Here is a 10,705-nt window from a genome sequence, read left to right as displayed (position 1 = left end):
GCAAAAAAGAAGGCATATAGGCAGTGGAAGCAGGGGGAAGCTATCAAGGAGGAGTATACTTACTTGGCCCGCACTTGCAGGGAGGCAGTAAGAAAGGCCAAAGCAACTAAAGAGCTGAGGCTGGCAACACAAATTAAAGACAACAAAAAGTCTTTTTTTAGGTATGTAGGGAGTAAAACGAAGGCACAGGGCAGCATAGGACCCCTACTGAACAAGAAGGAGCAATTAGTGACAGACAGGGCTGAGCTATTCAATGAGTTTTCTTGCCTTGGTGTTCTTGAACAGGGGTCAAGAGAAGTCTCCTAATGGGTTCTTAGATGGGTAGCAGAGGGACACCAGCCCACCAACTGTCACCAGCTGACTTGGTGCAGAATCACTTGGATAGACTGGATGTGTTCAAGTCAGCAGGCCCAGATGAGCTGCATCCAAGGACACTGAAGGAACTGGCTGGTGTCATAGCAGAACCACTGGCATGGCTGTTTGAGTGCTCGTGGCATTTGGGTCAGGTCCCAGAGTACTGGAAAGGGGCCAATGTGGTCCCTATGTTCAAGAAGGGGAGGAAGGAGGATCCAAGTAATTATAGGCCAGTCAGTCTCACCTCCATCCTTGGAAAGGTCTTTGAAAAGATTACAAAGGATCATATTTGTGGGAGTTCAGCGGGAAAAATAATGCAGCAGGACAACCAGCATAGATTTGTAGCAGGTAGATCATGCCTGATCAGTTTGGTCTCGTTTTATGACAGGGTCACAAAATGTTTAGATTCAGGAGTAGAGGTGGATGTTGTTTTCTTGGACTTTAGGAAGTCCTTTGATATGGTATCTCATCCTATTCTCATAAATAAAGAGACTGTGACATAAATGTTTACACGTCCAATGCGTGGCAAATTGGCTTAGCAGTTGCACCCAGAGAGTGGTAGTAGTTGGGTCAGTATTGACCTGGAAGGATGTGGGTAGTGGGGTCCTGCAGGTTCAGTCCTTTACTCTTCAATATCTTCATCAGTGACTTGGATGTGGGTGTGAAGTGTACTCTGTCCAAGTTTGCAGACGATACTAAATTGTGGGGTGAAGTGCACACTCCAGAGGGTAGGGAACGATTGCAGGCAGACCTGTACAGGTTAGAAAAGTGGGCAGTACACAATAGGATGCAGTACAAGGACAAGTGTAGAGTGCTGCACCTAGGGTGCAAAAATATCTGGCACACCTACTGGCTGGGAAGTGACCCTCTTAGTAGCACAGAAGAGGAAAGGGATCTTGCAGTCATAGCGGACTCCAAAATGAACATGAGTTTATCAGCAAAGCTAACCGCACTTTATCATTCATCAGCAGATGCATGACAAATAGATCCAAGGAGGTGATACTTCCCCTCTATGCAGCATTGGTCAGACCCCAGTTGGAGTACTGCATCCAGTTTTAGGTGCCGTTTTTCAAGGAGGATGTTGACAGACTCCAGAGGGTCCACAGGAGGGCCACTCGTATGCTTAGGGGCTAACAGGACAAGCCCAATGGGGAGACACCGAGGGACCTGGACCTCTTCAGCCTTCACAAGGGAAGGCTGAGAGGTGATCTTGTGGCTGCCTACAAATTCATTAGGGGGATGCAGCAATGGGTCGGAGATGATCTGTTTACCAGGGTGCCTTATGGGGTAACAAGGAACTATGATCACAAACTGACAGAGAGCAGGTTTAGGCTAGATATCAGGAAAAAATTCTTCACAGTAAGGGTGACAAATATTTGGAATGGTCTTCCAAGGGAGGTGGTTCTCTCCCTTACCTTGGGGGTCTTTAAGGCTAGATAGACATCTGGCTGGGGTCATCTGACCCCAGCACACTTTCCTGCCTAGGCAGGGGGTCGGACTCAATGATCTGTTGAGGTCCCTTCCAACCCTACCATCTATGAAACTATGAACTATTTCAGGTAAGGGTAGGATTTCTCTTTTACTGAAATAACTATACTGGTCAAAAACAGAATAGACCAAGCCTCTCAGCATGAGCAGATTAATGTGAATTCTTTGAGTCACCCACCTCTTAAAGGGGTTTCAGATGGTGCAACCTAATGGGTTTGTTTACAGGGTCTTCTCTAGCCTATATAGTTCCCACTGATTTTAAAAGAGTTTAAGAGTGATCAGTGAGACTAGTAATAGGTGAATCTTAAAGGTCTGGTACTTCACTTGGTTAAATATCCAAAAATTGGGAAACTTAGCCAAACTACATTGAACTTCTGGAGATGCTTCATTAGGCTGGAATATTTCTAAGAAAAGGCTTTCTAAGGTGACTTCTGGAACTTCCCTCTTCAGGTACACTAGGAAACCTTTACTCCTTATTCTCAAGGCATTTCTGTACTTCAGTTGCCAGGCAGAATCAATAGGAGCGGAAAGTGGTTTAAAAAAGGAAAAGAAAAAGCAAACCTTTTTAAATTCCCAAAAGAACTGACTTTTCACTGGAAATTGGTACCATTTTGCAATAAATGCTACTGAACAGGTATTTGCATTCTAATCCCTATCATGCTTGATATGGTCCTTCAACTCCATTCAGCATTTTTACTGCTAGGAATAATGCTCGCCTACTGCATCAGGATATAAAGTGTATGACCCCCCTCTAATTCCTAGAAAACAAAATATGGAGAGGAGGTGGTTTGGAGCCTCTCTTAGTCCAAAAGGACTGATTCTGTGCTTGTCTTACTCATTCGCATTGCTCTTAGGACAATCTTGTACAGGATTTAGCACAAGGTCATTTAAGTACCATTAACCTCTGCTGGACTTGCACATCAACAAGGGAATGTCTGTTGGAAGCTGCTCCAGGAGATGTAGCTTTCCTATTCAGAGAACATCAGCTGGCTGCTTGTGTTATGTGCATCTGATACTACTAGGGTATTTCATAATATCCTGTACCACAGGAAGGTCAGAGAGACTGGGTAAGTATTTGATGCAAGAAGCATACTGCAGATATAGTTGGCATCAGACAAGAATGCAGGGCCACAGAAACCTGTAACTGAAATTGTGGATAACCATGTCAGTAGTGGTAGCAAAACAAGCAGCAAGACTGATGAGCAACTGGGGGAAAAACGTTAGGGAGATTGCAAGAAGCAGCTGGCTGCTATTGTATGCTAGCTCTCTAAGGAGAAGAGCTGGCTGCACTGTGTATACCAGACAAATGATGACCAGACAGCAGGAGGAGGGGCGGGAGTAAAGAAGTGGGCATATGAGGAAGGAGGACAACAGCTAAGCTTGCCACAGACATCTGGCTCTGATAAGAGAAGGAACTGCACTGTGGGATCACTGCAACCCGGTGTTCTCTGAGCTGTTCCAAAGCTGCCACTTAACACTGGGACCAGAAGCTTATGAACACAGTGAGGCAAAAGACAGGTTTAACATTTAGGACCTGTGGGAGTTCAGTGGAATGATACGTGCTAATAAAATGTGGATACCTCACATTGGGAAATCAACACGACTATGTTTGCATTCAAATTCATATTGTTTGAGGAGGCAAACTCCAGAGTGGAACTTTAGTGACATGGACAAATATGAGTTTGAAGCTGATTTTTTTTAAAAAGCAAAACAACAACACTCCAGGGCTTCATGAAGAATGAAGCAAGAGTGGAAGAAATGAATTTCTGTTCCAAAATGTATTCAATATTGTTAAAGTTTTTTTTAATCAAATACAGGTACACTTCTAGAAATAATTCAGTCTAAGAACATGAAAAAAGGCATCTTGAAGGAGTTTTATAGTGTTCAAAGAACTATTAACAAATTTATCTTTATCTTTTTTGTGATTTTTATGGATAGCTCAACTGGCTCTTATGGTATAAAAAGGATATGATAACTAATCTGACATACTTCCTTAAGGAGAGTCTGAGCACGGCCAACTTTACAAGCAGGTTAGATTGGAAAGAAAAATGTACTGTATAGTGATAATTATTTTATCCTGGAAATGTTCATTCAAAATTTTGTCTTTAAAATTGAGGGAAATTAAATAAAAATAAATGTCAGTATCGGTAGATAGCCTATATAGAAATAGCCTCTGTTGACTAATTCAGAGTATTGCCCTATCCCTGAAAGGACCGTGTTAGTTAATCAGCCTTGGTATTACTCAGCATACAGTTGCTGAACTTCCATTTGGCAACTGTTTAGGTACTTTCATGTATATATTCTAAACTATCAGTGTAAATTATTTTATAAGTGAATAAGTTAAATAAATAAATAAGGTAATTCTGAAGCTTTAGATATACTCCAAAACTCTTCAGGGTCTTATTTTGTAACTCAGACAACATCCCACTGAATTCATGTACTCTAGAAATGTGTAAGAGGTCAAACATATTACAAAGCCTTGACTTTGAGTGTGATGATATTCCATAATTAAGGAATGGAGGATCACTCTCCTAGATACAGTGTAAGAGCCAGGAATTAAGTTAAAAACAAAAACAAAAAAAAATCCTCTCTCTTGACAGAAGTCTGCCAGAAAAAATGAGTTCTAGTAAGAGTCAAGGATTTGTGAAGAGGGGAAACCAGTAGAAACTGGCATACTTGATGTCTGACCAGTGGCATACTCTGTTCTCTTTAAGACCCGGCTTTCCTGAACACACAGAAATAGACTACTATAGAAAGCGCTTGACCTAGCGCTGTATTTTTTTGTTTTGTTTTGTGAAGGCCAGTTAATTACAAATAATTCACATTAACTATTGATTGGACCAAGTTATTATGAAAACATTTAGGTACCTCCCAGCTCTGGAATATCATCCTGTCTGTATCCCAGGAATGGCAGTATTTTATCATCTGTATTTACTTCTACTCATGTGTATACACTGGTACTGAGTAATGTAGTTTAGACTATACAGACACTGTAGTCAATGAAAACAGAATAAGACCTGGCATATATGCACTATTCCGAAAGTTTCCTTTGACCTACATGAAATTGCAGTTCTTCTAGTTACTGAATCTTTTGAGAGAGGCAAGATTTATCATAGCAGGTAAGTGAAGTAAAAATGAACACTCAAACTTTAATTGTGCTAAAGATTTTTGTTTTGTTTTAATTTATTTTATTGAGAATTGTTTTTGCGAGTTGCAGTTGTTCACACAAGGTTACATTCTACCATCTACTCTGTGCAGAAATCCCACTGGGTCACTCAGCAGGATACACCCAAAACACAGATGTTTCTAGCTACTTCTTTTAACATTTTAGTGGTGCTTCTTCTATCTGTTTTTTGTTTATTGTGATATGGTAAAGTTAGAAGCAATTTTTTTAGATAGCAGTGAATTTGCTCATACACATACATGCTATAAATGCATAAAACTACAACCAGACAATATGACATTGCTTCTGTTGACTAAAATGAACTAAAAAAAGCTTATGAAATATTTCTGGTTTTGTTGCACTTCAGAATCTAGCCCCAAATGATCATATCTCATAGTTCCTACTCAGGAAAACCCCTGGAGGTCACCTAACAAAGGAGCTCAAGGATTTGGCTAATGAGAGTTGGGTGTGTACGTATATACACATCCCTGTAAAATTAAACTTTGAATGATGTGCATACAGTGCATATTCAGACTTCCTTTCTGTTTCCTACACATGCTCATGCTTTGTCATCAAGAACAATTTAATTTTTACTAGGGGGCACTGATAGAGATTTTCTTGGCTGATACTGATAGCCAATTATTCACCAGGCATATTGGCCAATACCAGTCTGATAACTGATTTACAAGAGCACAGTAAGGCAGCATGGAGAGCAGCACCCTGCAAGTAAGTCTGTGGAGGGGAAGGGTTATGGGAGAGGGAAGAAGTGTGGGGGGAGCGAGATCGAGGCTCCCACAGTGAGGGAGGGTGTGAGGCTGAGGCAGGGACAGGGGCCGGGGGCGCTGCCCAGCCAGGGCAGTGAATGGGACCCTGGGGATGGGGCGGGCAGCAGGACAGAGCCGTAGGTGACTTGTCCAGGGGATCAGTGTCCCAGCGCTTAAAAATGGCAGCACGGGCACTTGAACTAGAGCTCATCAAATGAGCTTTAGTTCAAGCACTGCCACCACCATTTTTAAGCACAGGGATGCTTTTAGGAGCAAAGCCAAGTGAGGCAAGGGCTGGAGGCACAACTCACCACCCCCACTGCCACTGGGCAGGCAGATGGTGCACAGTCAGTCCGTGGCTCCTGGGGCAAAGGCAGCAAGAGTGAAGAGCCCTGAGCCCACTGCAGGCATCCTGCCTCTGCCCCATGTACATATTGGGGGGCAGACTACATGCCTTCCCATGCGTCCCCCAGGGATCCACATAGCAGCAGGGAGCTGCCCCCCTTCCCACACCATCCATACTCTGAATGAGCTGCCCATGGCTCCATCCCACTTCCTGCCCCAGCCCCAGGGTCCCATTCACCTCCTCAGCTGGGCAGTGCCCCCAGCCCCTGTCCCACTTCCTCCCTCACCTTGGAGACCTCAATCTACCCCCCAACACACCCACCTTCCCTTCCACAGACTTACCTGCAGGGCGCTGCTCTCCGAACTGCCCAGCTGCATTCCTGGCTATGTGCATGCTGTGACTGCGTGTATGCATGCAGTATCTGGGGGCCCTGGCCAGAAGGCATATTATATTTATCATTATATTACTGGCTACACCAGCCAAAAAAAGCCGATAGCCGATAATGTTAATTTTCCTTTTATCTGTGCTGATCCGATATGGCACCAATATATCAGTGCACCTCTAATTTTTACAAGTATAAAAACGCTCTAAAGACAGCGAGGTTTCACTGGCAATGCCTTAAACAAATCTTAATAGCATAAAACTCCCCAAGCCACACGTATAATTGCTCTTCCCAGAGAACAGAGTGACATTCATTCTGACACTTTTTAAGAGTGAATCTTTCATGTGCGTGTATGCTCCTGTTTGAAGTAGACTCCCATATGTAACCTTACTGATAATAGACTTTTCAAATGGGACTATACCCTTCTTTTCACTAATATAGCAAAAGCCAAAGAAGGGTTAAAATAACTTGTTGATTAGGAGTTCTGTTTGGGCATTATGAGAAACTTATTGTAGTTCACTGCCTCATACCAATCTGTTGAAAATACAACATGGAAAATCACATTCCTCCCCAAATACTTCAACTTCTATAGTCACAAGTAATGCCTAAGACAATTAGAAAGCAGGAAGACTTTCTGAGGGGGGACTTGCTTCTTCAGTTTGTTTACCTTATGCATCTCTTAACAGCCTCTATAAAAACGCTTTTACTCTTTCCTCTGAAGACTCAGGTCCTTTTAGATTATCCTCATACACCTCAAAAGGGAGGAAGTAATCCCATAATGAATTTATTTTAAAATTCCTTTTAAAAATGCCTTGGAAAATTTGATTCAACACCTGAAATCCAGGTTGAGACTGCTCCCTACCTCGCTAGCTAAACAGGCTTTAATAGCTCAGTTGCATGTATTCTATTTGTCTGTTGATATCCCCTGTTTTTGGGACATCTATATAGCTAAATAAACTGGCAATTATATGATCTCCCTCAAAATCTTTATTAACGTTGAGCCAGCAAGGCTTACTTGTGTACTAGTAAAGTTCCTTTCTGCAACAGCAACCAGCTGAGACAAGAAGTTTGAGAACACTTGTGTCCTGGGGATGGAGTAATGAGAGTGCAACCTAGCAGCCTCCGCTCTTCTCTGTATTGAGTTGCATGTTTTCTCTTCCCTTCTGCTGCTACTGCAGGGAAAATATCTGGCAAACAAGGACCCTACTATGTCCAAGTGCAGCTAATTGATTTGACTTAAAATTCAGTAAAGCAAGTTTGCCTCTCTTTTAGTCCCTAGCTCAACTCCTTGCTTACAGAAGCTTCATCTAGGCCAATGATTTTCAACTACTATGCCAGAGCAGGAAAGGTGTTGCAGGAAGTGTGAAGAGATAAGGGTAGGCTCGGGCTCCAAGTGTGAGGAGACAAGCAGATAAGAGATAAGGGCAGGCTCAGGCTCTCCTTGCCTGGCTGCTCCCCTGTTTGAGTACCTATAAAATGTTAGTTTTTGAAATGGGGTGCTGCTAAATTCACAAGAGTCATGGAGGAGTGCCTTGACTCTAAAAAAGGTTGGGAGCCACTAATCTAAACAAACAGCAATGCCTGTGTCACGCAAGGCAGAGGTGAATGGGAAAGCGTTCAGATGCCATGGAGAAAACTAGTAGAATACGCCCAGCTAGATATCAACAGGCAAGCATACTCTGCACTCTTATTTCCCACTTGTCAAGCCAGGTTTATACCAAGTAACTTGTTCTGTCTAAGTGATATTTAGCTCATATGCAGATCAGACTCTTCTGTGTCAACCCATCTTTTCTTCCCTTTTTCTTGAAGTGTCACAAGGTGGTTTTGTCATGTTATGTATGTTTTCAGGCAAAAGGAAAGATTTTAGGGGATGGGGTACTGGAGGATCTTGGGAAGTCCAACAGTTTCAACTACTACAGTCTTAAAATGAATAATAATCAATGTCTCCAGCCTCTGGAAGACTGATAGCCCAGCCTTCATCACCCATCATTCAGGCCTCTCAGTTCTGGCTATGATTCTAGTTTTACAATGTTGAGGGGGGCCTGAAAATATTTGAGTGGATGATTGCAAGTTGCTTGATGTTAGTGTGAACTAGCTCTTTTATCCATACCAAAATGTTTGATGGGGGGATGCACTGGCAGTGTTGGAGTTACGTAATTTTTAAAATTTCTAAAACAGAGGGTATTCTGAGGTTTATTTTTGATCAAATAACCAGAATGCTCTAAAAAGCCAGGCACACACCAGCTGCTCTCTCACACATTTTTCCAGAAAATAATCATGATAGCCACGGCCAAGTTCCCCTGTCTGAAGTGAAAGTAAATAACTAATGTGGAGGTAACAGAACACACAAGAAGCTGTAGAATATGTTACTTACTTTGTCTAAACTAGTAGCAAAGCACTGAGACACAGGTGATGAATCTGATCAAAGTGATCTGTAATCATTGACTAAAAATGAAGTGAGTTAGAACACAGTGGACTTTACCTTTTGCTTGTACTCTGCAACGGAATAGTGGAATATGTCTCTTTCTCTCAGGAAGTCCAGTGAAACCTCTTTACTGGATGCAAAGTAAATAAGAAATCTCAGAACAGGTGCTCTTGCTATTTCTGCCACATGGATCACCTGCCTGTTTCTTTAGAAGAGGGCAGTGCATTGTTGTCATGCTTTGGAATACCTGAGTTATTTGGACCAAATCAGGGTATTGATGCTGAACATATGACCAATTCCTGTATGATTAGCAGGAGGACAGTTTTCCTGATCCTTCTCAAAAGTGGTATTACAATAGGTTTGGTACTTCGGTACCAGCCCTTCTAACATCATCACAAGAAGTAAGGGGAAACCAGCTCACAATTTTGAAAGCATAGTTCCACAGTTTCAGCTGTTTACATTGTTAGGGATTTTCCCACCCAGTGCAGATTTTTTTCATAGGAAAGGAAGACTTTATGCTACAACTGTCAACTGTTAGCCTTTATCACCAGGCAACCACATCAAGACATAAATAGCTGCCTTACAGTACATGCTTTCCATCTAGCCATCCTTCCACCCCTATCATTCAGCGCTCACACACACAGCCTTCCATCTGCTAGACCTGGTCTGTTCTTGCCATGTGTTATTTGTCGGCACCCCAGGCACCTGCCTGGCTCCCAGATGGTGTTACTCCACCACAGCAGGGCTTCATCACCAACAGCACAGGGATGAAAGGGGCCTGGCTGGATTAGGGTCTGGCTTGGGATGCGTTGGGCAATTTGGATAGAACGGAATTATCTGGGGGATTTTTTTTCATTGTCAACTCTGTAGGACACACACACACACGTCTTTTCTGCTCACTGGGAAAAAACGAAGCACCTTCCAACTGAAGAGTGGAAATCAGAGCTCACATCAAGGCTGTTTACTGCCCAAGCTACAACTTTCCCAGGTGCTGGCTTGCTCTTCCCAGCGCTCCTCCGGCGCTCTGCCTCTCCCCCGGCCCCGCGGCGGGCTCAGGCGCCAGCCGAGAGCGGCCGCGCGGAGCCGCCTGCGCCTCTTCCCAACTAAGTTGAACTCGCCGGGACTCGGACCTCGCTCGCTCGCTCGCTGCGGTGCAGGAAAGCCAGGGAGCTGTGGCTGGCGCTGTGCGGGAGGGGACAGCTCCTGGTCACCGGCGCAATGGGTCAGAGCTCATTGAGGGCAGCCCCCGATTGCAGCCAGGCTGCCCCGCGCGCCGCCAGCCCGGGGCGGGGTAGGGGGCTGCCCCGGCCTCGCGGAGCGAAACTCTGGGAAGTGCCTGCAGCCCCCGCGGGGCGCTGGCATCGGGGCTGGGGACAGACCCGGGAAACGAGGCTCTTACCCCCTCCATTTTTGTAGCAGAGGTAGGGGAACCTCCAGACGTTGGCCAGGTCCACCGCGAACCCGATGACGGAGAGGAGGAAATCGATCTTCTTGCCCCAGGTCTCTCTGTCCTGCCCGACGCTGGCGCCGTAGGGGGGGCTGGCGGCGGGCGGCAGGAGGCTGCTGCTGGTGAACTGCACCCCGTTCTGCTCCTTCACCAGGATCAGCTCCACATCCTTTTTCTGCGCCGCCTGCCCGGAGCCGTCCTGCAGCGGAGCCACCGCCGACACCCTGCGCTCGGGCTGGAGCTGTTTGCTCATCCTTGCCTTGAACATCCAGAAAGAGAAGCTGAGGCGGGAGCGCGGGGCGCGGGGCGGGGGAGATGACGGAAGGGCCCGCTCCG

At 44.7% G+C, this 10,705-nt stretch overlaps 1 protein-coding gene across 2 annotated transcripts in view; it reads right to left on the bottom strand.

The window, feature by feature from the left end:
- SLC6A2 (solute carrier family 6 member 2) overlaps positions 1-10,692 on the bottom strand; it is a 158,696-nt gene extending 148,004 nt beyond the window's left edge. For both annotated transcript variants that reach the window (XM_019505735.1, XM_019505736.1), the window contains exon 1: positions 10,322-10,692. In XM_019505735.1, the coding sequence (XP_019361280.1) occupies positions 10,322-10,637 (316 nt within the window). In that variant the 5' untranslated portion in view covers positions 10,638-10,692. The remainder of the gene's footprint in view (positions 1-10,321) is intronic.
- Between the last annotated feature and the right edge of the window lie 13 nt (positions 10,693-10,705).

Source organism: Gavialis gangeticus, unplaced genomic scaffold (assembly GCF_001723915.1).
Source record: "Gavialis gangeticus isolate Ggan-Ray unplaced genomic scaffold, GavGan_comp1, whole genome shotgun sequence".
Lineage (NCBI taxonomy): Eukaryota > Metazoa > Chordata > Crocodylia > Gavialidae > Gavialis > Gavialis gangeticus.
This window is presented reverse-complemented; position numbering and strand designations above follow the sequence as displayed.